Below are 25368 nucleotides of genomic sequence, written 5' to 3' on the forward strand. Positions count from 1 at the left end.
TTCCCAGGCTGTTTGATTTACTCGTAATTCTGCATCAGACCGGGAAAACCCCTCAGAGATAGACAGACCGCATCTTTCACTGGGACAAGCCGTGAAGCATCCCTTTCGTTTTGCCATCTGGAAAAATGAAAGTGTGCTCTCCACCGTGTAACTAGGCGATCCCAGACCGTCTGTCAGTTTTACCGACCTGCTACCGACAGGCTAGATAAAAACGACTGTGGTTGGGATACGGCTATAACATAATATACTCTAACAGAATGCGCTCCAGGCTATGATTCTTCCTCACCTTTTTACTTTCTTATTTTAAGCTACACAAAACATTATTTTAGTTTTTTTTTTTTATTATTATTCTGCGTGGCTGAATGATCGCGCTTTTCCTTCTCGTGTTTTTTCCCTGTCAGTGGCCAGATGTTTGTACTCATGAGGTTGTGACGTTAAACATCCACAACGATGATGTTAGCGGGTCCCCGGGGCGCCATCAGCGTCCCGCAGCTGTAGGCGGCCTGAGGTTTCCCCTCTGTTGGCTGGCCTGCGTGCTGCTGCCTTGGTGGGACGCGCCGAGTCTCGTTTGGCTGTGGATGTGTACCAATGCGTTAGGATGGATTGGGTTTGTAGTTAGGCGCAGGCAGAACCGTTTCCTCGCTTTCTCTCTCTCACTTAAGTCTTCTTCACCAAACAAAAGCACAACGAATCAGCAGTCTTCATTTGTCATTTTCCCACTTCAAACACTTTCTCTTTCTTGTGCGCACTCACACGCGTTTTTTTTTCTTGATCTAGAGGAGTGGTGACAGATTAAAAAGAAATATGAGCCCTGTCAGGCTAAATGCTGTCAGGCTTACGCAGAGGGGGCACCTCGTCCACGAAGTAGTGCGCGCAAACACGCACTCACACACACTTACGCGGATCCCTTTTCCCTACACCAAGCCTTATCAATATGCTACAGCTACGGGATTCAGTGTTACAGCAAGTTAAAGACGGCAGACAGAGGAGATGCAGAGGAGGAGAGGGGGGAGAGAGCAGACCATCTAAGAGAGAGAGAGAGAGAGAGGCTGTGTGGGTGAGACTGAGAGGGAGAGAGAGAGAGAGATGGCGCGCATGTCCAGTTCCTCCATGCAGACTGTTCTCCCAGCTCGCCAATCATTCTAGCGAGTTTCCCCACTCTTTCTCTCTCCCCATCTTCACATGTGCACCGGACACAGAGCTCTCTTCTGAGCGGACACTGCAGGGGAAGAAACGAACGAGCCCACCATGGAATAGGAATACTGCTGGACAATACGGAGGGGAAAAAAAAAACCTCTCTCATCTTTCTTCTTTTTTCCTTTTTTTTTCTCTGACGCCTTTTTCTCTTTCTTTCTTTCTTCCTCTCTCTCTCTCTCTATCTCTCTCTCTCTCTCGCATCTCCCCCTTCTCTCTCGATGTCTCTCAACAGTTTCTGAAGGGATTGAAGGAAAGAAAAATGAGGATTATTATTTTTTCTTGGCACTTTCTCGGGGTGTATTCCGCCCTTTGGGGGATGGCGACGGGGGCTTTCCCCAGCTCAGTGCAGATAGGTGAGTTGGAGGATTGTTGATTTTACGCACGGACACTCAGATCTGGCACACTACACTGAATATTAGCGGACAGCAGTCACCAAGGAAAGGGAGGGCGCACCGGGACCATCCAAAAACACATATTCATTGTAAAAAACTCTCGCACCAAAGATTGAGCAAGATATCATACAAGTATAGAAACAATTCTCCGTCTGGTTCATCCTCTCCCTTCTTGTTTTTTATCCAATACATTTTGCGCTAAGGACAGATTGGTTTGTCTTCTCTGCTGTGTCTCATGGTCTCACTCTTCCTGTCCTTTTACTGTATTTGTGTGTATTTTAAAGGCTGTTCTGAGCTCATGAATGTTTCAGCGAGCTTTGTTCCCTTCTAGTCTTCTTCACTGTTTAGACACTGCAGTATTCTCTCTCTCTCTCTCTCTCTCTCTCTCTCTCTCTCTCTCTCCCTCTGCCCTTTCCCAGTTACCCTCATGTCAGTGCGGGAGAAGCCTGTCTTTCAATCTGCCTTATAGATCAGAGATAAAGTTCACTAAATCTGGATCATCATTGGTTTCCTCAGCGGATAAAGGGACCACACATGCATGGAATCCCTTTTCTCTCTTTCTCTTACACACACATACACACATGCATATGCACACTCACACATTCCTACAGGCATGTGTGTGATAATGAATGCACTGCATCACTCCTTGTGGGGGGCAGCTGGGAGGTCCTATAATGAGATTCAGCTCCTTGACTCTGTCTCCCTACATCTGCCAATAAACTTAATACGCTAAATATTTTCTGCTTGGCTCACAAAAACACACACATACACACACACACACACATATTTGCACACGTTTCCCAGCATGCATGTGCATGCACATGGAGTCATAAATATGCACACATGTTGTATGCTGTGCGCAAAGCTGCAAGTGCCTTCACATAGATGTACAACACTTTCACACAGGCATGCATACATATGCGCACACGGTGAACGTGCATGCATGCACACACAAACTGTACGAAGCATATGTGATCGTGCAGCAGCACACACATGCACTCTTTCGTTCTCTCCCACTGGCCGCCCCCCCTTAAACATTCAAATAAATGATCCATCCAGGATCGTTTATAGGCACCCCAACAGTCCACTTAAGGAGTCATTTGCATATCTGCATTGCACACACGTGTAACGTCTGTGGAAATGTACAGTTTGCATGTGTGTGTAAGTGAGACAGAGACTGACAGGGACGAGAATGTTTGTGAGATTTCTTCGAGAAACTGGTGCAATAACGTGTCACATTGGGACATATCTAGACTCCTCATCTGGTGGACGTGCATGTGTATATATGAGTGTGTGTGCTGTGGTGGAATTCTACCAAAAAAACAGAAATCACACAGGAGAGATGAATGTAAATTAAAACCAAATGAATTATTCTGTTAATGTGAAAATGCAAAATATGAGAACATAAGTGTCGTCTTAGTGTATGCATGTGTATGTTTAGTATCTGACTTTGGTTACTGGTCTGCTATGGGGGTATAATGTGAGACATAGAGGAGAAAAAAAGGCAAGCTAACCAAACTTTTGGCACAAATGAGACACACACACACATAAGTGACATGTTATATAGTGACGATTGCTTCGTTCAGTATGCTCTGCCTCCCTACTCCTCCCCTGTCATCTTTTCTCCCTCCCTCCATTCTCTCTCTCTCTCTCTCTCTCTCTCTCCCTCTCTCTCTGTTAAGGCTGCACAGTCTGAGTGAATCCAATTCAGTCTGAGTCTGATTCAGTGAAACTTAAGTCACATTAGTTTATTTCAGTTCAATTCAACTTACTGTGTGAACCAATGTAGAAATAATCTATAGCATTATCATAACAAATACATTTTGCGAGTGATAACCAGAGGAATTCAATGAAACAACAAGTTCTATTCAGATAATGATTAAAAGAATTAGAAGAAGACCCTCATCGTTTTCTCTTTTTCGCAGAGTTCTTTTTCCCCTTTAACCTGATTGGAAGTCATTGTTGGAAACTGTTTGACACTTTTAAAAACTACAAGCCAGTTGATTAGATTAATCATCTGTCTAGCAATGTCTAATACAGGGGAACATCAGCCAAAGAGCAAAAAACATATTTTCCATCAAGAAAAAAGCCCTCAGTGGTGTCCATTACTCTTCTTTAAATACTCTCTAGTTCTATTATAATTGTTGTTTTTGAGCAAATAGTCACTTCTCACACATGTCATTACACATACCTAGCATTAAACCCGCCAGTAACTCGTGCTATAAGCTGTCAGTAGTTTCCTCCGTGAGCAAAGTGCAAAGCTTGAAACCTGGCAAGATGGATTCTCACGTGATCTCACGAGTCCAGCTACTGCGCAAGGTTACTCCCCTTTAGATCTTCCTCTAATTTTTCAGGAGTCATATCTATCAGCTTCACTGTTTCTCATCTTCTATTCTCCCCTCTCTAATTCTTCATTTTGTCAGATAGGCCACACTCTCATTTTAAAAGGCCAACTGACACTTAGCAGCCCCCCCACCCCCCTCCCTTTCTTTTTGCATGGCCCTTGCTCCTCTTTTATTTAGCTGACACTTTCTGATCTGACTTTCTTTTATGTCCCCTCCAACTCATTATCCCGCCCTGTCGGCCTAGCTGTCTCTCGTTTCTTCTCCTCCCCTCTGTCCCTCTCTGTCTTTCTCTAATTTCATCAATGAAGTGCACAGTGTGGGTATCCATAAGTGTGTTTATACTCATGTTTATGCGTGTTTGTGAGTGAGGATGTGCTGAAAGACAAATTACCTTTTGTAACAAAGCTAATGAAGATCTTGGCTTTCTCCCTTCCTCTGTTTTCTCTGCCCTGCCTCCTTATCTGTCTTTTCTTCCCCACATTACTCTTCCTTTCCCGTCTCTCTCCCTCTCTCACAACACTTCCATATGACCCCTCTCCGCCCTACAATAACTCACTTCCTCTCCTCTCCATCATGTTCTTCTCCTCTTTGCCCTCTCTCTTTGTCGCTCTCTCCAGGTGGGTTGTTCATTAGGAATACTGATCAGGAGTATACAGCGTTTCGACTAGCTATCTTCCTTCACAACACCAGCCCCAATGCTACGGAAGCGCCCTTTAACCTGGTCCCACATGTCGACAATATAGAGACCGCCAACAGCTTTGCCGTCACCAATGCATGTAAGTATTTGAACGTATGTGACTGAAAATGAGGCTGCAACGAATACGTGCAAGTTTTTTCTCTCTTTCCTTCTCTCAGTCTCTCACTGACTTCCTTCATGTCTGGCTCTCTCAACATTTGTTTTTCAGTCTCTGTCTCCTCACCATACTGTTGTGTAAAGATGGGTTTAATTAGGAACTGTAGTCGTTTAATCTGTGTCATGCACAATACAGTGAATTGGCTGAGTGGTCTTTGGTGAATGTGGTCTTTTCTGAAATGTTTTTGAAATGTTGATTTTAGACACTGTGAAGTGCATTTTAATAATCCTACATAAAAAAATTCCTACTGCACGGCTTCTTGAGGCAACAGTTGTGGCCAATACTGTTTTTCAATCGTACTTTTGCTCCTCTATATGTTATTCACATCTATTCCCACTTAGCACCATCCCATCTGCAAAAAAAGGTAATGTTACCCATAAGAATTACAGCTTGCTGCAACTATAAAAAATGAGTCTTGGAACAGTTTCAGACAGTGGTGAAAATGGGTCCTTTGTGCTCAGAACAGAGGGGAACAGTTGGTTCTTGTGTCCTCTCTGATCTTTTGAAGGATGACAGCTAATCTTTCACCATCCCTGTCTGTTCACTGGGAGCTGAGATCTAATCCTTCACATTCCCTCTTGACCTGGAAGCCCGCAAGTGAATGTTTGTGATGTTTGTGCTGGCGATGTCATTGTTAACAAGGCTATGTGGACAGCCAACAGTTCAGAACTGCTCAGCACACTACAGGTGTATCTGTGTGTGTCTTGAATAATAAAATGTTGTGACATTTCCGTTTCTTAAATGTATTTTTCTGAAAGACTGTTAGTATAGTATGTCATGTTTCAAAGACTCACAAGAAGGATTTTCTGGTTCTGTCTCTTTTATGCAATGTTGCCCTAATAGCAAGTCTTAAACCTTGTTTAAGATTTTGTCATGAAGAGTGCAGAGGCGCACAAGCAATACCAAAGATAAGAGCTAATACGCTTCATGATAGCAAGTGTTAGCTATTAAAACATCCCTGTTTGGCCATGCTTTTGACATCTATTTATGTTTTAGATAATGAAAGACTAAGACTAATCAGACTAAGACTAATACAGCAGGTACCACAAGTAACATATAGCTGGAGCCTCATTCCTTCAGTCTCACTTGTGGAGAACATTGCAATTTACTGAAAATGATCTGATCATATTTGGTGATCACCAAAAGAGGTTACTGACATAATCATTGTTAATGTTTTATCTACCAGGACTGTGACATGTCCTTACTTGGTGGGTTTGCTTACTCTAGATTCAGTGGTGGAGCTTTGCTGTGCGTGTACACTGAACACAAATATGAATGCAACACTTTTTTGTTTTGCTCCTCTTTTTCAGCAGTCGAAGTTAAAGATCTAATTTTGTACATAAATTTGTTAAATAAATTTGTTGTTAAAATCCCAGTTAGTGATCGTTTCTCCTTCGCCAAGATAATCCATCCACTAGTGACAGGTGTGGCTTAACAAGATGCTGATTAAACAGCTTGACTGTGACACAGGTGTGCCATGAACTGGATTGTCATCAGAAAACCAGTCACTATCTGGTGTGATCACCATTTACCTCATGCAGTGTGACAAATCTTCACATAGAGTTGATGAGGTTGATTGTGGCTTGTGTAACGGTGGTCCACTCCTCTTTAATGCCTGTGTGTAGTTGCTGGATATTGGCAGGAATTGCAGCAGACTGATCCAGAGCATCCCAAATATCAGTGGGTGACATGTTTGGTGAGTATCAGGCCTTGCAAAAACTGGTTTTCAGCTTCCAGGAATTGTGTTGTGCTCTGCATTTTCTGCATTTTTCTGCTGGAGTATGAGGTGATGGCAGCAGATGAATGGAACGACAAGGGACCTCATTCAAATTGCCATCAATAAAATGCACCAATGTCATTATCATTATTACACACTGTACCAACTTCACTGGTACAGTGTGAACTGGGATTCATCCATGAAGAGAACACTTCCCCAAAGTGCCAGACACCATAAAAAGGGAGCATTTGCCTGCTCAAGTCAGTTATGATGATAAACTGCAGACAGGTCAGGACCCTGGTGAGCACAATGGCTGATGAAGGACAAGGTTGGTGGCTGGTCTCAGACAATTATGTAGTTGAAGCAGCCAGATGTAGAGGTCTTGGGTTGGCATGGTTACACGTGATCACACAGTTGTGAGCCCAGTTGGACGTACTGCCAAAGTCTTGGAGACAGCGATAGAGACAGCTTAAGAGATGAGTGAAATGAGCATTCAGCTGACATTCAACAGCTCTGGTGGACAGTCCTATGGTCAGAAAGCCGATGGCAGACTCCATCAAATCTTGTGACGTCTGTGGCATTGTGCTGTGTAGTAAAAACTGCACAATTTAGAGTGGCCTTTTAATGTGACCTATCCAAAGGCACACCTGTGCAATAATAATGCTGTTTAATCAGCATCCTAATATTCCACACCTGTCAGCTAGATGTATTATCTTGGCAAAGGAGAAAAGCTCACTTACATGGATTTATTTCAACTCTTGAAAAATGGGAGCAAAAACAAGTGTTGCTTTTATTTTTGTTGCGTGTATTTACATGACTCAGAAAGTTTGGTTATTGTTTGCTTTCTGACATCTGCTGAGTGACACTGGTTTATCCACACTAATCTAAATGTCTTTGATGTTGTTAGATTCTTCTTTGTGTGTGCTTGTGAGTGTTTGCCCCTTTGAGATGGGACTGGATCTCTAAAGGATACCTGTTGTGTAAATCTGTCTCGCTCATCTGCCTCCTGGTGAGATTTGTTCATGTCAGTGCACAGTAAGGGACTATGGTTATATTATTACTTTAAACAATTTCATTTAGTTTTTTAATAAATTTAGATCATTTACAAGACAAACATTAAAATAGTGTGTGAGGTGTGTGTGTGTGTGAATAAAGAGAATAGCACGATCATGTGAAAATCTGTTTCCTTTAGTATAAAATATCAAGGTGTTCACAGTTTTTTACACTGTCCATACAAGCCAATTTCCCTCAAGGGCATCATATGATATACCCACATTAACACACTCATATGGTGCATCCATCTTATTTTAGGGAAATTTTCAAGTGATTGCACTCCTGCTCCTGTTCACCTGCTTATCTCATTAAACTTTAACAAATCGACTGCTGGGGCTGTTAACTAGGCAGGGGGAACAAAATCAATACAGTATAATACAACAATAGAGTACTTCACCTCATAATATTATATCACTGTGTTTAACAAGATTCTTTAAATATCTCCAGGTTGTCAATAAAAGCTGACACAAGCTGCTCCATTGTCAAACAAGGCTACTGAAAACCACAAAGAAACAGTTCTCAGAAGAGTTCTTTAAAGTTTGAAAGACGTTGACTTTATCTAGCAGAGATTTGTGTTGAGTTATGCATGAGTAGAATAAGTTGAGACATTTTATAACCCTGGGAGATATTATTATAGGATTTAACTGCAGTCAAATTCAAGTCACATAAAATCATAAATCATAAAAACTGTTTAATGCAATGCCTTGCCCTGTGTATTGTAACCTCACACAAATTAATAGACTAGTTAACACAGCCTTCAATGACTGGAAAATGAATAATCCATCTACAACCTCCCTCCCACAAATTTCATCACATGCTGCATCTATTTATGTTCACTGTTAAGTTGTGTGAGTGGGAAGGTACACATTGAATACATATCAGGTAGTTTTATATTGTAAGGGGAGGGGAAAAGATAGGGCACAACTAGTTCTGAATATACAATACAATACAGTAGGTGTTTTACAATATGCATGCACCAAAGTCCAACTTACTGAGATATGGGCAGGCACGAGAAACTTTGCTCTGTTTTTTACTCTCACTACTATTTCTACTATACCCACTTAAATCCCAATGAGCTTCCAGTGGTTTGGTGATAACAAATTCATGGTGTGCAGCAAAACATTGTTAAAACCCAGGGAACTGTATTTTAAATCCTAGTAGATATCTCAAAGTTCCCATAGATATGAAATGTGTTTAGGGAAATGTGTGTAAAATGATACACAAGACATCTAGAGTATTGAATGGTGCAGCCATAATACTGTCAAATAGTCTGGATGAAGCTGATTTGTCCAGTCTTCTTCAGGGAAAATACAACTGGACAGAAATGTTTTTATTATGGTCAACACCTCAAATTAAAAGACCAAAACCAATGATGAATTGATCCCACTAACAGTTTTAATTTGTCTAAAAACTATTGAGAAGACTAACAAGACAAACTTTGCTAACAGATCACTAAAGTTAATACAGTGTATCCCAAGGGTGACATGAATGTCTGTGTGAATTCAGTGGCAGTCCTTCCAATAGTTAGACAAAAATGTGAACCTCAGGGCTCTAGAGAAACAGACAGGGAATCACCAGAATCACCTGTCACACTGGCTGACACATTCCTTCAATTCAATTCAATTTATTTGTCACATATAAGGAATATATATTCCAAGGCAGTGTCCTCATTTAGGATCCTAGTGGCCTGAGGGTAAAAGCTCTTCCTGAGCCTCTCATTGCTGGCCTCGTGTACTGTACTAAGACTTCCTTCCTGATCGTAGCACGGAGAAAAGGCCATTATCCGGGTGTGTAATGATTCTCCTGGGCTTATTTTCAGCATCTGGTATAGGTGTCATTTAGGCATGGCAGAGTGCCACATATTTTATGTTCAACTGAACAAACCAATATGCAAGGCCTTGTTCGGTGCTGTACCAGACAGTGATGTTCCCCATTAGGATGCTCTCATTGGTGCAGAGAAATTCCTCAGTATTTGAGGGGAAACCTGGAATTTCCTCAAGTGACTGAGGTGAAACTGTCTCTGCCTCACCTTTCTCAACACAGAGTTGATCCAGGTCAGGCCCTCTGTGATGTTGACGCCAAGGTATACAGTAGCTGTCTGCTTTGAAGGGGGGCATAATTCCTTCCCGGCTTCTTCCTGAAGTCCACTGTCATCTTCTTAGTCTTGATGACGTTCAGGAGGAGCTTGTTGTCTTGACACCAGTACTTCCTTCAGATACACCTTTCCATTGTTTTTCTCTGATCAGGCCCACACAAGTTTTGTCATCAGAAAACATGACGATGGTGTTGGAGGCAGTCGTATGTGTATAGCGAGAACAGCAGGGAACTCAAAACACAGCACTGGGGTGCTCCAATGTATGATGGGGGTGGATGTCTGCCACCCCTCACCACCTGGGGTCCGCCCATCAGGAAGTCAAGGACCATCATGCACAGTGTTTGAGTGTCGTAAGCAGCCTGGAGAGGACTATGGCATTAAATGCTGAACTGTTCTCAATGAACAGTATCATGCGAACTTCCTTTCTTGTCCATATGGTGTGAGGGACGTGTGCAATGGCATCCTCTGTTGATCGGATGGTAAGCAAACTTTAGCGGGTCCAGTGTGCTGGGTAGTGAGTAGCCGATTTAACCATTGTCCATCTGCTCAAAGCATTTCATCACTACTGAGGTGCATGCTGCCTTGTCATTTAGGAAGGCTGGACTTCTTGGGCAAAGGAATAATGGTGGACTGAAGCATGTGGGTATGACATTGAATCAGGAAAAAGGTTTAATATCATTATGAACAACTGTGCTAGTTAGTTGGCACAAAGTTTGAGGACACGCCCATTGATACCTCAGGTACTGTTGCCTTCCTGGTGTTCACACGCTTAAAAGCCCTCCTGGCATCATGCTCAGAAAGAGTGATAGATGTGGAAGGTGTGCTCTCCTGGCTCCAAAAGTAAGTTGGCATCAGCACTTAAAAGGGAGGAGGGGGCAGACTTGTAATCTGTCTTACTTATTTGACTTTGCCACATGCTTCTTATTTTCTCTACTGCAATTGTAGTTCCACTTTTTTGTTCCTGTAGTCTGTTTTTGCCTCCTTTATAGGCTGCTACTTTCTAATTGTCCATGTTGCCAGATTGCAGACCTAAGTTATAGGCTGCATTGTGTGAGTTTATGGCATCCCAGATGGTTCTGGTAATCCATGGTTTCTGGTAGTGAAATTTAGGTGAAAAGTGACTGTACTTACCAATACACAAAATGTGTATTCATCCATGGACACAAACACACAATGCACTCCTGTTTGAATGAAGTTTTCTAAAAGAGCCAGCTGTTAAATAGCCCATTTTAAAGTTAAAGTATATATTTATGAACCAGTCTTTACAGATCACGTCTTCGGTATTCTTAAGGCTCAGAGACACAACCTAAGACAGCATTGAAAGACAGACTAATGTTTTGGTTTTGGACTTTCCATGGATTTGTTGACAGTAAGAAGAGTGTACAGTAGAATAACACCAGCCTTATCGTTAAGGGGATCTATATTTCTTCTCTCTTCTGTGTGTTACTTCAATATTATCTTTATTTTATATTTTATTCTGTTGGCTACCAACTCTCTTGCTGTTTGTCTCTCTCTCTCTTGCTTGTTTGTCTCTTCCCATTTCTCTTTCCAGAGCTTGTGTCTGCATACCTATCTGTTATAGGTGTACACACACTTACACTCATGCAGGCATTGGGCCATAAGAGGAGTGTTTAGAAAATGAAGCTCTTCTATGTGAACCGTCTGCTCTCTCTCCGTAGGCTAAACATAACAAGCGTAACCACTTCTCTCTCTATCTGTCCCTCTTTCCGTCTCACTTGCTTTCTCACTCGTTCCATCTCTTGTTCTCCCCCTCTTCCACTCTCCTGCTTGTCTCCCCATCTCCCCAGATTCGCACTCTTCCTCTGCTTCTCTATTCTTCCTCATGTTTTGCTGTCCCCTCCCTCCGCACAGGCGTGGTGAATGGATCTCTAAATTAATCCCTGACTTTTGCTCCGGGTGGTGAGCAATGCTCTGCATTAGAATAGGGAATTCTGCCTCTGACCTTGGCTAGTTCCTCTCTATTCTAGTATTCAGAAAGTGTGAATGGATCATAAAAATCTGTGGTCCCCATCGTTTCCCCTTTTCACAGAGGAATACAACCCATTTTCTTGTCCCAGGGTCACACATGCATACAGCCTCTGCTGCTGTCAATCTTTATTTGTTGTTTCCTACATGCACATGCACACCTGTGTGTCGGTCTCTTTTGTAGTGTATAGACATGTATATCTGTGTAGGTGCGTATTTGTGTCTGACTTTTTCCTCACTGTGTTTACGTCTGCGTGCATGTGTGTGTGTCACTTTTTCATGGTGACCAGCCAGAGGCACACTATTCCACTGGGCTTACCACTGCGTCGCTATTCACTGGATTATACAAAATAATGCACATGGATTAGCATGACCAAATGCTGCAGTGAATGTGTGTGTGTGTGGTGTGTATGTGTGTGTAGTGGTGGCATTTCTGTCCATATTAAATGCATGTGTGCAAACCTGTGTGTCACTGGGGTGTAACAGCTTATATGAATGTGTGTGTGTGCTGTGAAAAAAAGCCAGGCGAGACGGAGTGTGATGAAGACAGACAGACATTGATAAGGTGAATTAGGGACAGAGGAGAAAGAAATGGAGAGGGAAGGATTTGTAACAAACAGGTGGTTATGGCCAGTTTGTGGTGGCAGAGCTGAGAGACACAATGATGTGCTGTCATGGCTGTAAATGTGATTCTTGATATGTGGGATGATACTTCTATTTTAATCCATGTTGCATCCAAAACTAAGACAAATGATAAACGATTCTATTCTATGCTGTACCTACTGTACTGTACAGTAGTAACGATAATGATGATGATGTGTGGTGTGGTGGCATAGGTGGCTTGATTATTGCAGTGATGCATAACCTCATTTGTCATCCAGAGTTAATATAGATTGTGCCTATAGTGAATCATTCACAAATCAATACTGTTTATGTATTATTGACTGCCACAGATTGCATTTACATGCAGGCTGCACCTGATTATCTTTGCAGCCTGACTGAGTCAAACTGTCGCAGTCAGAATCTCCTTGAGGTGTCTGTTTTGTTTTGTCGTTAGGAGTTAAGGACAAAATTAATTAAATCACAGATGTGACGGCGATTAAGCTTTTGAATTAGGAACTGTAGTTAGGCCTATGACAAGCAAATGTTTCCATCCCATCAGCCCTCACATTGTTAATTACTGTATTCACATTAATATATTATTCTAATGAAATATTTACACTTCACCTCAATGTAACCTTGGCTGTTGGCACTCACCACTCTCAGAATAAATCAGATTTTCTCACACCTCGGAATGAAGACCTGGGTCATGTGAAGACGGTGTTGATAAGGTGTAATTGGGTGGCAATCAGTGTGCAATCAGTCAAGGTGGTTTAGATTGAATCTGTAAACTCTGCTAGAAACAGTGTGTCATAAGAACAATTTACATGACTTTAACAGATGACTTGCATTTAAACATATTACTGTGCTCTGATGTTAGAAGGTTTGATGGCATCAGTAATATCTGTAAAACCAGGAGTGAAACAGGTCATCATCTGCTAAACCTTGAGATATGGTTGTGTGTTAAGGGTGTTTACGGAATAGCTAAGGAGCTATAGGCTATATAGGGGGACTGTAAGAACTATTACGGGTCAGCTTAATTTCCCCTACAAATTTCTGATACCACATGAGATTGTTGAGAGTGAAGAGAACATTAAGAAAGCTGAAAAAATACTCTCTTCTCGTCATCTTGTACGGTTGGACTCCTGTTAACACCTTGCATCCACTATAAATATGTTGCCATTGTTCTACCTGCCCATCATTCTGAAACCCCAATAGTCCCAAAAATGGACCATCGGAAGTCTATTTGTCCAACCAGATAAAAAAAGAAAAGAAAACTGTGTGCATTTTCAGAAAAATTAGCCTTTGGAACAAATTAACTTTCCATCCAATGGGACATTCATCAGATTATTGGAGTTTCAGAAAAATGTGTTATAGGAACAATTGGCAGTCCCAACAAACAGTTTTTACATTCTTCATATTATAAGGGTGATCTTTATAAACATTTTTTTGTTGCTTTACAGTTCTCACAATTGTCACTGTAAAAACTCTTCAGTTGCTCTTCATAAACTTTTCAATAGATGACTTTTTCTCAACATTTGTGCCATTTCTTCCTCCCCAGCGTGTCTTAGCACCTTCCTGCTCATTAAAGATACCAAAGAGCTTTACAAGTCTTTATTCCTGTGTTGACAAGAAAATTACTGCTTCTGTGGTGATTTAGTTGTTAATTTGAAGTGTGATAATAGAGTGATGACCATGGAGTTGCACATGTACACACAGAAACACACACTTTTCAAAAAGTTCTTCAGTGTTTCACACTCATGTCCAGGCTTGGAACGTTAATTAAATAGATTCCTGAACGCTACAACACCCACACACACATAAACACAAATCCAATTTTTTCTGTGTGTGTCAGAGACACACATTGTGTGACACATTGCTTTGTCAACCTGTCTGTATATATTGTAGATATGTCCAACTTTCTCATGTATAGCATTTCTCCTTCTCCTGCTGACTTCTTTGGTTAAATGGCCCAGTCATCTTGTAGATGATTTGAGATGCTCAATAATAGCACTGTACCATCATCTTTATTGGTGACGTTCTGTATGGTTATATGTCTTCTTAATGGCCACACTGGGGGAAATAGAATGAAATGATATCTGAAACCCTGGCGAGGCAAAGAGATTTATTTTGCTGCAGGCCTTCGTTTATTCATGTTACTGGCATACTGAGAGTGCTGGATGACTCTGACGGCACCCTAAATGCTTTTCCTGGCATCAAGACACATTATCTGGCTCAGTACTAATAGCATAGCAATGAGGAATTCATTTAATTCAAACATCTCCCATTTACAGGTACCTTTACCGGAGAATTATTTTGTTAGTCACCACTTAGTAACAACTCTTTAATTTAACTGCTATTTTCCTATTTTATTTATGAGTTTTTTGTTAACACTACATACAGGAATGCATTTATTTGTGTTCGTGCATATGAAGTTAAGTACCTTTCATAATGTCATAAGTCCTAAGCTTGCAAGTTTTACAAATGGTAACTCTATTGACCCTTGCTGAAAAGGTTCAGTGGAATGAGATGGGTCTTATTAGATCCAGTAAAGAAAATTTAATAGACATCCTCACAGATAATGCATATGCATATATTTGCATTAGAAAGTAAACACAAGTGTCTGGGGTTGTATTCCCAACAGTAAATTGCACTAAATTGCACTAGACTTTCTAAGTTATGAGTTTAGTAAGAGCTGCTGAGACAGGAAAAACAAAAATGAAAGGTTATTGCAAGAAATAACAGAAATGACTGGAAATCATGGTAAGTTTTAAAATATTTTATCTGTTATACCAAATTAACCACGGCCGTTCTACTCAATGTTTCAAACCCCATGGGGCCCGCTGCGATCCATTTCAGAAGCATCCCAGAAGCAGCTCTTCGCTCGGCTCCACATGGAATAAGCGTCTGTTCTATTTTTGACGGACAGTGGCGAGCAGCCCACATCAGTCTGAACAGAGCAGCTTGAGCTGACAGGAAGTCAGACACAGACACAGCTTAGAGAATCCAGTCGAATTTCAAAATAAAACACCCTATGCAAACTGCCAGTAGTAAAAAAAGAAAAAAAAGGGAAACAATTTAACTATGTAGAATACTTGCATATTTTAAAGCACATAAACTAAGGAAAATGACTAAATCTGAAAGGTTGGCAGGAAAAAACCCTCTGAAATTGTTTGAAGTTGTGTGGAGAATGGACCAAAACTGTGCTGTGACAGAGACGTACATAGACATACATAGATAAAAGTCTGTACTGTCCTGTTGTGGCTAACAAACACTCAATGAAAATCTATAATTGCCATATTTGCCTAATGAAAGATGATTTAGGACTAATTGTGGTTTGATTTGTTTTTGACTACAATGTTTTTTTTTACATTTTTCAAGATGAACTGCTTCATAAATCACTCACAGACTAAAAACTTTGTAGCACGGCCATCTCTTTTAGGATTTTCTGATAATCAAACCTAGACAGACATTGTAATGCAGTTTTTGGAGTAGCAAGGTGAAGCTGTATCACGAAAATCTGATTTTGTTTCATTGCCTGCTGCTGTATTACAAATTGAGGAAATAAGACTGCGGAGGAACATAGTGTACGTACTGTATATCTTAACCATGGTAAAGCACTGGAATCGAGGAGCTTACCACCCTTCAATTGAATCAAATTCAATCAATTGGTTGAATTAGACTATTAGCTAAACTGGCTTACTCATTGTGTAGGTGACTTTCACCATCTTTTTTGACCCTTCATTCTAATCTGGTTAAGTCAGTCAGCCTGACAGACACTAACTGTAACTTCATCTATTGGCAGCTATGTGGATACATACATTTGTGGTCGAGTACCTCACCACAGTATCAGTTTTCACATTTTCTAATTTCCCTTTAATCACCAGTGACGACCAAACACTGGACACTATTCTGTATGTATATGTGTGTGTATTGGTGTGCTTTGTGGCTCATGTGGTGTGCTGTAAGTGCTCCCTGAAGAATTGCTCTGTTGCATCATTTTATTCCAGCCTCAGCAGTAATGACCAAACAGCAAGCAATATTAGTAGACCATGCAGCATGTCACAATGCATCCGCACATTTGCTTCTGGTAATCTGATTTCATTTAGTGGTACAATAAAACCGACTGTTTCTCAGTGTGTCTCACTTCTTTCATTAAAAAGTCCACAGCCAGGAAGTAAAACTGACATCTCATCCCACACAAGCAAAAGTGAGAGGGTTTCTTAGGGCAGTAAATGTTCAGAGTGCTGAAGATGATGATGCATAGGCATCATTAGACATAATTATTGATTTTATTTATTTTTTTATTTGACATATATATGGGGCCAGATATATGTTAAGAGCAATGATTCCCATCTTTATTTGATGTTGTCTATTAAACAGCATAATCTTTAAGTTGTAATACTTTCAGTCCTGGATGATTTGGTGACGCCCGTGTGTCCCACCTAAAAAAGTCAATATCTGTTTAAATGTTTGCTATTGTGATGATGATGTGCATTGCAGTTGAGCTTAGGGGTAGGATATGTGAGTTCTACAGTTGAGACAATGTAGCGCCAAGGCCACTGTCTATAGGTCTACTGACTGATGCATAAATACATCACAAAACCACGTGAGAGAATTTTCTATTCTAGCATGTCACATATGGGAGTTGCACAGGGTCAAGCATATCTTGTATCCTGATTGTAAGGGGACACTGACTTCTTCTGCTTGAGATACAGCACAGCTGTATGCTTGTGTTGAGGAAAGCAGGTGTCATTCTGATCATTACGATGGTAACTGAGGTCAGATGATAGGGCTGTCTCACTCCCTCGACACAACAGATAGGTAACATAATGGAGAAGCCTCTACAGGGTTAGAGAACAATGTTGGTCCACTAAGGGTTTAAGGTATTTACACCAGTTTGTAAATACCTTATACTTTAGATGCATTGAATATGACTACTTATGGACATAAAGTAGCTGTGTCGCTGTTCAAGTATATTGTTAAATTGTCCATTCTCCTTCATCATGCTTCAATAAACCTTTCAGCATAAGACATCAGGAGATGTGCAGTTCTCTCCACTGACTGAACTGACCATTGATGAATAAAATACTGCACAACAAACTCCACTCCAAAGAAACTGAACGATCCCTTTGATATGATGACAAGAAGTGCAATGTAATACAGCAAATGCACCTCGAGCAGCTGCTTTGTCAGAATTAAAACAGAAGAGCAACGTGTGTGCCTGTTCACAGTGCAGTCAAACAAAGTCATGTTGTTTTAATAATGAACAAAATCATTTCAACTGCGATCTGCTTCCATGTTGCACACTGTCAGTAGTTTTCCATATAACAGCAGGGCTCAGTAAAGTTAGTCACCTTGCTGAGGAACATCTCACTGTGGCTGCAATAATAAATGATCCACTGACATAAAAAGCTGACTAGTTCTTGATAATACTGCAGTTAGTCCTAACAACAGAAGAATAGCCATTAATGTTTTTTATGTGAAGCAGCAGCAGGATGTTTCGTTTGCATTAGCAATAACTTAATACAGCTTGAATACAGTGAACCGTAATAAGTAAGCGATTAGATTAAACTAGATCACATGCGTTTTCCTGTCAATCACTCATGTAATTGTAGCACCTTTAGTCCTTACTTGGAGAATTAAGGGATACTCACATCTCATGATCCGGTAGGAGTTGGGAAATGACACAAAGGAGGATTAATATACGAACATGTGATATTTTAATATTAATGAAAAAAACAAGAAAAATAAACATTGGCAGCATAGCTGTACCCTTCTTCCAAATTAATAAGGCGCCGTAAAATAACAAACAAAACCAAAAAAAATGAAGAGTCCTGTGACTGAGCTATCCTGCTCAGTATTTGGCAAGTTCGGTTCAGGATGGATCCAATGTGTGTTTTATCAATGTCAATTCAGTTTCCTTGTCCTCAGTTTATTTTCTGTTTACTACTACTACTACTCCCCGGGTAGGTGTGTGAGTATCTTATCTGTGTTTCTCAGTGTGACAATCAGAAGTCGTCGAGGTAGGTTCTGCAGCTGGCCACACTGCTTCTCGAACTCTCCCTCTCTCTCTATCAGATCCGTTGGGCTGGGCTCGCCATCTTAATCATCTCTCTCTCTGTTTCTCGGACAGTAGTTCAGACTAGCAAAAGAAGAAAAACCAACCTACACAGAAAGTGCATAGGTGTAAGAACTAAATCTGATCCTGTCATGTTTTATGAGACCTCATCTTTTCAGTTCATCATGAAATATATCGCCAAAAATCAAGGAAATACATTAACACAAACAATTCGCTTTGACCATAAATGTAATCAATTATTCATGAATTCATAACAATAGTATTTTTAACAGACACATTATTTATGCATTTCTTTTTTAACCTCTGTTTATCTTATATCATCAGTTTTTAACTATTTTAATTCACCTTTTAATTATTTAACTCTTGAACATCAAATGAATTACAGTTTTTATACACAAGTGCAAATTCCTTCATCAAAAATGAAATATACCACACATTAAATGGTGCTTTACCCATTTCAATTGGCGAACACACAAATAGGCTGTTCAAATGGCACAAAAAAAATAAATTGCATCTTCTCATTGCAGACTGCATGGAAATTATCTTTGGCTTAATGATTAGCATGACTAAGCATGAACAATAGACAGGCTAACAACTCGGAGCTAGCATTCCAAGCTGACGATCTTTTTCCAAACAATAAACTACGGTAAAAAGTGCACAAAAGTCATTTTTAACCAATACAGACCAACTTAACGACACAATAAATGCATCTTTTCCATCTAAATGGCTACCGGACTACAAGATAACTATGCTAACTCACCGGAGTCTCTGCATTTACTCCCACAATTGGGTTGTTCCCTCCTCGGCTTACCGGGGTGAACCTGAGTTCGCCTGTGGTTACCGGGTCTTTCGGCGGACGGTTCTGCCGCTGTCCGCAGCTATTTATAACTCTTTTCTTTGTGTTTGCTTTGTTTTTATTCACTTTTTGCTACCGACTCCCTGGGTCTAGTCTGCTGCTGTCTGACTCGTGTCTGAGAGAAAAAAGGCGCGTTTCCCCTCAAGTGACGACTTCACGCGATACCTGAGCTAGGGTCAGAGATAATATATCACTAACAAGACCACTGCCACCTTCTGCAGGTTTACCTGGTCTGTCTAACTGGGTTAGTGACCTGATTTTTCATGCTGGTTACATAATGATAGACTGATTATTAAGGAGTGTGTATGCAGCCAATGGATCTAGCAGAAAAAAACATAAGAAACAGCCCCACTGTGAGCCTGATGAGGATAAGCAGTTACAGAGGATGGATGGATGGATGGATGGATGGATGGATGGATGGATGGATGGATGGACAGACATTACAGTGAGCCCAAGTTGTTTAGCCCGATAACATCAACATGAATGTGTCTTAACATGTGTCAGGACATGTCACTGAAGATGGATATGTTTCTCAAGACATTTCAAAGCAACGGTGAGAGCTGGGTGTGTGCCCTTAGGACTATCTCTATTAAAAAAATCAGATTTTTGATTTTAAAAAGGCAAGGCTGTGAGTATAGAACTTTGACTATGTCATAAAGCCAACAGGGGCAGCTATGGTATTAAAATGTGAATGAGTTCTTAAAGACCAATAACATCAGAAATATCTTTGAACTAAAAATGTCAGTTGGCAATATTATGCTCTGATATTCATTAGTTGTAGATCTGACAGTTGGCGCGCAACAAGTTTTAGTTATTAGGGTGAAAAAAGCCAATGAAACATACATTTAGGGAATCGTGATGATACTAAAGCTGCACTGAAACTCATATTAATGAAATTCCTTTTTGTGGGTCTGCAGTTCCTTGAGGCAAGATGAGGCAGAATGAGACAGTCTTATTGCAGGTTTTACAGACTACCAAGCCTGAAGCTCGCTGAGTAAAATCCTCCCACAACACACTGCAGTGTTTTTTCTGGTTCAGTAAGTGATATTAAAGTAACAATCAGAAAAAAAACATTTTAATTAATTCGCTGTGGTAAACAAAAAAACATCCAATCCTTCTGATAGACTTTCTTTTCCCATGTGAATATGAATTCAAGGTCAGCACTATGTTCTCTCTTGTTTGTTCAAGCCTCGGTAGTAATGAACATTGAATAATATTGTTAGACCATGCAGTATGTCTCACTGAATAGTCACGATCCCTCCAGGTATAATCTGACTTCACTGGAATAAAAGGCAGATTGTGTCTCTTTAACCCACAAGCTGACCCACACCTACACACTCGTACACACACACACACACACACACACACACACACACACCGTGAGAGCTTTGACTGCCTCTATCTGTCTAATGCATTTCATTAAGACCTCTATTTTCCCACTGGGCATGATAGCTGCTCTGTAAACAGAAAAAAAAAAATTCCTCTGTGTTTGTTTTTCATGTTCTGACGTTTGGATGATGAAAAGCATGAGAATAGATGACAGCAAATCACAGAAGTGTTTATACTGAATGGAGCCATGTACATAGTAATTGTCTGTGACGTCTTTTTGTTGTTCTTCTCTCTCTCCGCTTAGCTGCTGTTGTTTTCCTGTTCTGATCAAAGGATTTCCATTTCCAAGCCTCTCTCCTCTTCTCTTTCTCTTTCATTCCTCTCACTTTCCTTCTTTACGCTTATAAGCACAAGCATGCCCTCGTGCATAATCGCAAACGCAAACATGGCGCTTTTTCGCTTGTCTTGTTTTTCTCCTCCTTTCTTTATTTCTCACCTTCAATTTCCTTGAGTCACGCTCACCATTTGTCTTTTGTTGTCACCACACTTACAGTATTTCCTTCCTCCCTCTCTAACACTCTATATCTCTCTTGCACACCCACCTCGGTCTGTCATTGCTCTGTCTCATTACTCATTAGCTGTTAAATGGCTTTTTGCTGTGGGACAAATGCTGTGATGTTTGTTTGTGTTTTAAACTCAAACGGACACATTAGCTGCCAAAGCACACACTGTACCTCCACCTACGACATCACATCTGTCACCTACTGTGTTTGTTTTGATTTTGTCTCTCTTCGCTAATCTCTGGAACTTTCTCAGTCGATGTGTATGATTTCTGTAGATGATATTTATTTAAATAGCACTGCACCGCAGTACTGTTGATTTGGAAATTTTCTCTTAATTGTAAGGCTCACCGTACAATCACAATCACACACACATGCAAACACACAACAAGAAGTCATCAAACCCCAAACCCTTGTGTGTGTTTGTTCCCGTGGATTTATGATGTGGATGAAAGGAAGGGCATTAGTTAATATTGATGAGTGCTGCCACTCAGTCCTTCTCACCGAGGCTCACTTAGAGATGAGAGGCATGACCTTTACAACCCCCCCTCCACACACGCACACACACACACTCCAACACCGGTGCACACAAAAAACCTACAAAAAACCCCACCAAAGACTCAGTACATTTGTTGTTGTATTACCCCGGAGAAAGCTAGAATTTGCATGTATGTATGGTCTGCATTGGTTATCTGCTCATCGGGAACATTGAGATTCTCTCACACCTCAAAGCCTGGTGTCGGCCTTGGACCAATTCATCCCTAATGGCCCATTGGTATTCAGCAAGAGTAATAGATTCCTAGGTAACCAACAGGTAATTCATCACACTTACAAATAGGGAGAGACAGAGTAGGAAGCAGAAAAGCTATTAAACCGATCAGAGCAGGAGCAGGGTTCATATGAAGAGAGAGAAAAGCTCTCATGGAAATAGAGGGAAATAATTACTTACACACTCTGTGGCGATTATCATGGTGGCAGCTACACATCAAGAGCCAGGCAAGGCTGGCATATATGAACACACACACACACCTATATGTGTACACTCACATCTAACCTTTATGCCAGACAGAGAGATGTCTGCTGTGTATGTTTGGACATGTTCTTGTTTGTGTGTTTGCTGGCCTTAGAGGTCAATTTCTTTCTGACAGCGATGGCATTTATCTCGTTAAGCTCTCTGGTTTACCTGTGTGTGTCCATGTGTGTGTCTGTACGTGTGTGAGAGAGAAAGACAGAGCACGAGTGTGTATGTGTGTGAGTGTCTATGCTTCAAGAGTCACATCACGGTTTGCCCACTCACATTCTGGCTCTTCTTGCTGAGGTAGTGAAGTGCATCAAATAACATGCACACACACACACACTCACACACAATCGATCTGGCCCCCTTCAGACAGTCACAGTGATGGATGGATACTCCCATGTTTCTATTTTTACCCCTAAGTGTCTGACTTCTTATCTTTACAAGTATAAGAACCTGAGGAAAATCCCCCATATTATAATAAAAAACACAAATGAGTCTGTGTGTGTCCTGGAAGGATGATTGCAATTCTCTGCATTTCTGTGATTTGTGTGTTTTTCACCGTGGTAGCAGTCTAGCAGGTTTTCCTGACTCTATACTTTTGAGAGAAGTGAGCGAGAAGAAATTTGAGTTTCTATATATATATCTATATATAATCTATATATATATATATATATATATTATATACCAATTTATATATATATACACACACACATCAGTGAAAACACCTGTGTGGATGGACCATTCAGCAGTCCAAAGACTGTACCTTCAAAAGATATGATAAATATGATGCATTATATAATTTATTAAACTACCAAGCAGTATAATAACTACTTGCTTTGCTTCCTTGTGCAACATTAAAATGATGCTTATACATCATCGCAGCAGGAGTGACAAATTATCAATATAGAAAAATCTGACACATAAAGAGTACTTTAACTGTTAAACTGCGACTATCCGCGATCTATCATAAACCAGGGACAGAAAACTAGAGTTTCATTTTTCTGTTGACCTGTGTAAGATTTGAGAGGATGAATTTGAGGGAAAAAGACAAGCTGTAGTTAACGATCAACCATATTTCCTCTTTTGAACCTCACTTAAATCATGTCCAGTATTACAACACATATTTCTCACAGGTTGTGACCCTGACAGCCTTAACACTCAAGGACACTGCGGCTCTTTATTATTTCACTAACAATCCACTATGTATCCACAAACCAGCACCCAGATAATAAATCTTGATTGGAGACTAAGTGGAGTATGCTCACACTTGACCCTTTAATTATTAAAACATACTTGTAAAACTGTGGGTGTAAAACAGGGTTCAGTCTGTGTGATCATCACAGTGTCAGGATCATTCTCAATCATTGGGTCTGTGATGACTCCATTTAGAGAGGCAATGAGTTGGGAAATGGTAGCAAACCGAGCATCCACATTACCTCTTGGCTGTGTGGAAAAAGTTCAAAACAAGGTCAGATCTTTCCCATCTGGGGCCCTTTTTAGTTGGAGGAGTCACCAGAGGGTGCCTATAAATGGGATCACCAACTGCCTGGAGGATCCCACTGCTGTTGTTGTTTTTTTTCCCCCCTCTTTAATTTTCTCTAGGTAGAGGGCACTGCTCATTGTCCGTTCCAGCTTTATCTAACAATGACTGTCTCTGGAAGTACCTAGTTTATCATGAAAAGATACATACGTGTATGTATGTCTGCAGTACATACGGTATTTATTTTAAGTAGCTAAATACTAATCATTAAAAGCTTTTATTGCCTGGCGATGGAGCAGCTGGAGGAAAACACTCCACTCTGAAACCGTTGATTGGAATAATTGTCAAAGTACATTTAGTGATTACACATATAGGGCGTAAATGTCAAACCATGTGCTGAAGTGTGTCAAGCTGGAGCCCATTACATTTTGTGTTAAATTAAGTTATGTTTTCTTTCTTTCTTTCTTTCTTTCTTTCTTTCTTTCTTTCTTTCTTTCTTTCTTTCTTTCTTTCTTTCTTTCTTTCTTTCTTTTGGCTTAGCACAAACATTTTCATCCAAACATTCATGTTCCTAGATGATGTATCCAGGTGACTTTAGTGATCCCCTACCTTTTGCTATAGCACACTGGTTAATATTTTCTGAGGTGGTAAGTGGTGTAAAAGGAGAAGAAACACCGGCACCAAGATGAGTTTTAGTTTCAGTTCAGAATTCCTGCAAAACTTATGACATTTCCATCAGCCTCAGTTATGCTTCAGTTTTAGTACTTCTCCTTTTTCTTTCTTTCTTTGTCTTTTATTAGCTCAGACAGGTTTGGTGTTTGTAAGGCAGTAGGTGAGACAAGAAAGGAAAGATTTGGGTCAGGAATGTGTTTGGTGTCTGCTGTAGGATGGAAGAGGAGGGGCTCACGAGGGAGAGAGGGCAAAGAACTGAAGAAAAAGGAAACTCTTCAGCTCACCAAGAGATACAGTTTATGATATGTTTGTGTATATACAGACCTCTTTGTTTCCAATTTGTTCTAATTACATCTACCTCCCTGGTGTCAAGCAAAATGCTCTACCTGCTGTGCAATATAACACATTTTAGTTATAACACACCTGTAGTGTATGCATGAGAATAAGACAAGTAGAAACTAGATTGGCAGTGTTATACAGACTGTGGATTACACTGAACGAATGCACATGCACTTAAACTCTGCCTCCATCTCACTCATCCACGCGACTATAAACATGCGCACACACACACAGACACACATGTCCTCCTCTTGCTTCACTCATTCTCCCACAGGCTCTTTTCCTCACACACATACACACACACAAACAGTCACACGCTCGAGGGGATGATAGGATGATAGTACAGATGGCATACTAGAGTAATATTCTCCATATGGGAAGGTAATATCGTCAGAGCAGTCGTCTGGGGAAGAGAGAGGGAGATTAGATCTGTAGAGAGAAAGTGAGGGAGAGTGGAAGGCTGAGTTTCTGTCGTACGTGGCCACAGGATTGTATGTAGGACTGTAGAATAATTGCTGTTTATATGATTAGTATATATAGTATATGATTAGTTGAAGTTTTTGGTTTCATGGTGACACCCATTGAGAGGAATACCTGTGAGAAAACCAGTTCATTCCCATCGACTCCTTTCTACTTGACAGATATTATGTAGTGAATTACAAAAACTGAGTTAGTTACTGGAGAAAATGTCTATGAAATCTTTTCATTGTGCTGCAGAACTATGGAACCACAAGAAGGAATAACTTTGATTTAATATATTGGAATGATTTAACATAGTCACACAGTTTTATTT

The 25368-nt window shown here is 40.5% G+C and overlaps 1 protein-coding gene across 4 annotated transcripts in view; it reads left to right on the forward strand.

Annotated features, from left to right (window-relative positions):
• The first annotated feature begins 1345 nt into the window (after positions 1–1345).
• Positions 1346–25368, forward strand: part of gria4a (glutamate receptor, ionotropic, AMPA 4a) — a 101889-nt gene continuing 77866 nt past the window's right edge. For 2 of the 4 annotated variants that reach the window (XM_027280675.1, XM_027280676.1), the window contains exons 1-2: positions 1346–1550; positions 4552–4710. In XM_027280675.1, the coding sequence (XP_027136476.1) occupies positions 1457–1550; positions 4552–4710 (253 nt within the window). In that variant the 5' untranslated portion in view covers positions 1346–1456. The remainder of the gene's footprint in view (positions 1551–4551; positions 4711–25368) is intronic. The other 2 variants (XM_019260987.2, XM_019260986.2) reach the window with 2 other exon arrangements.

Source organism: Larimichthys crocea, chromosome VII (genome assembly GCF_000972845.2).
Source record: "Larimichthys crocea isolate SSNF chromosome VII, L_crocea_2.0, whole genome shotgun sequence".
Taxonomy (NCBI): Eukaryota; Metazoa; Chordata; class Actinopteri; family Sciaenidae; genus Larimichthys; species Larimichthys crocea.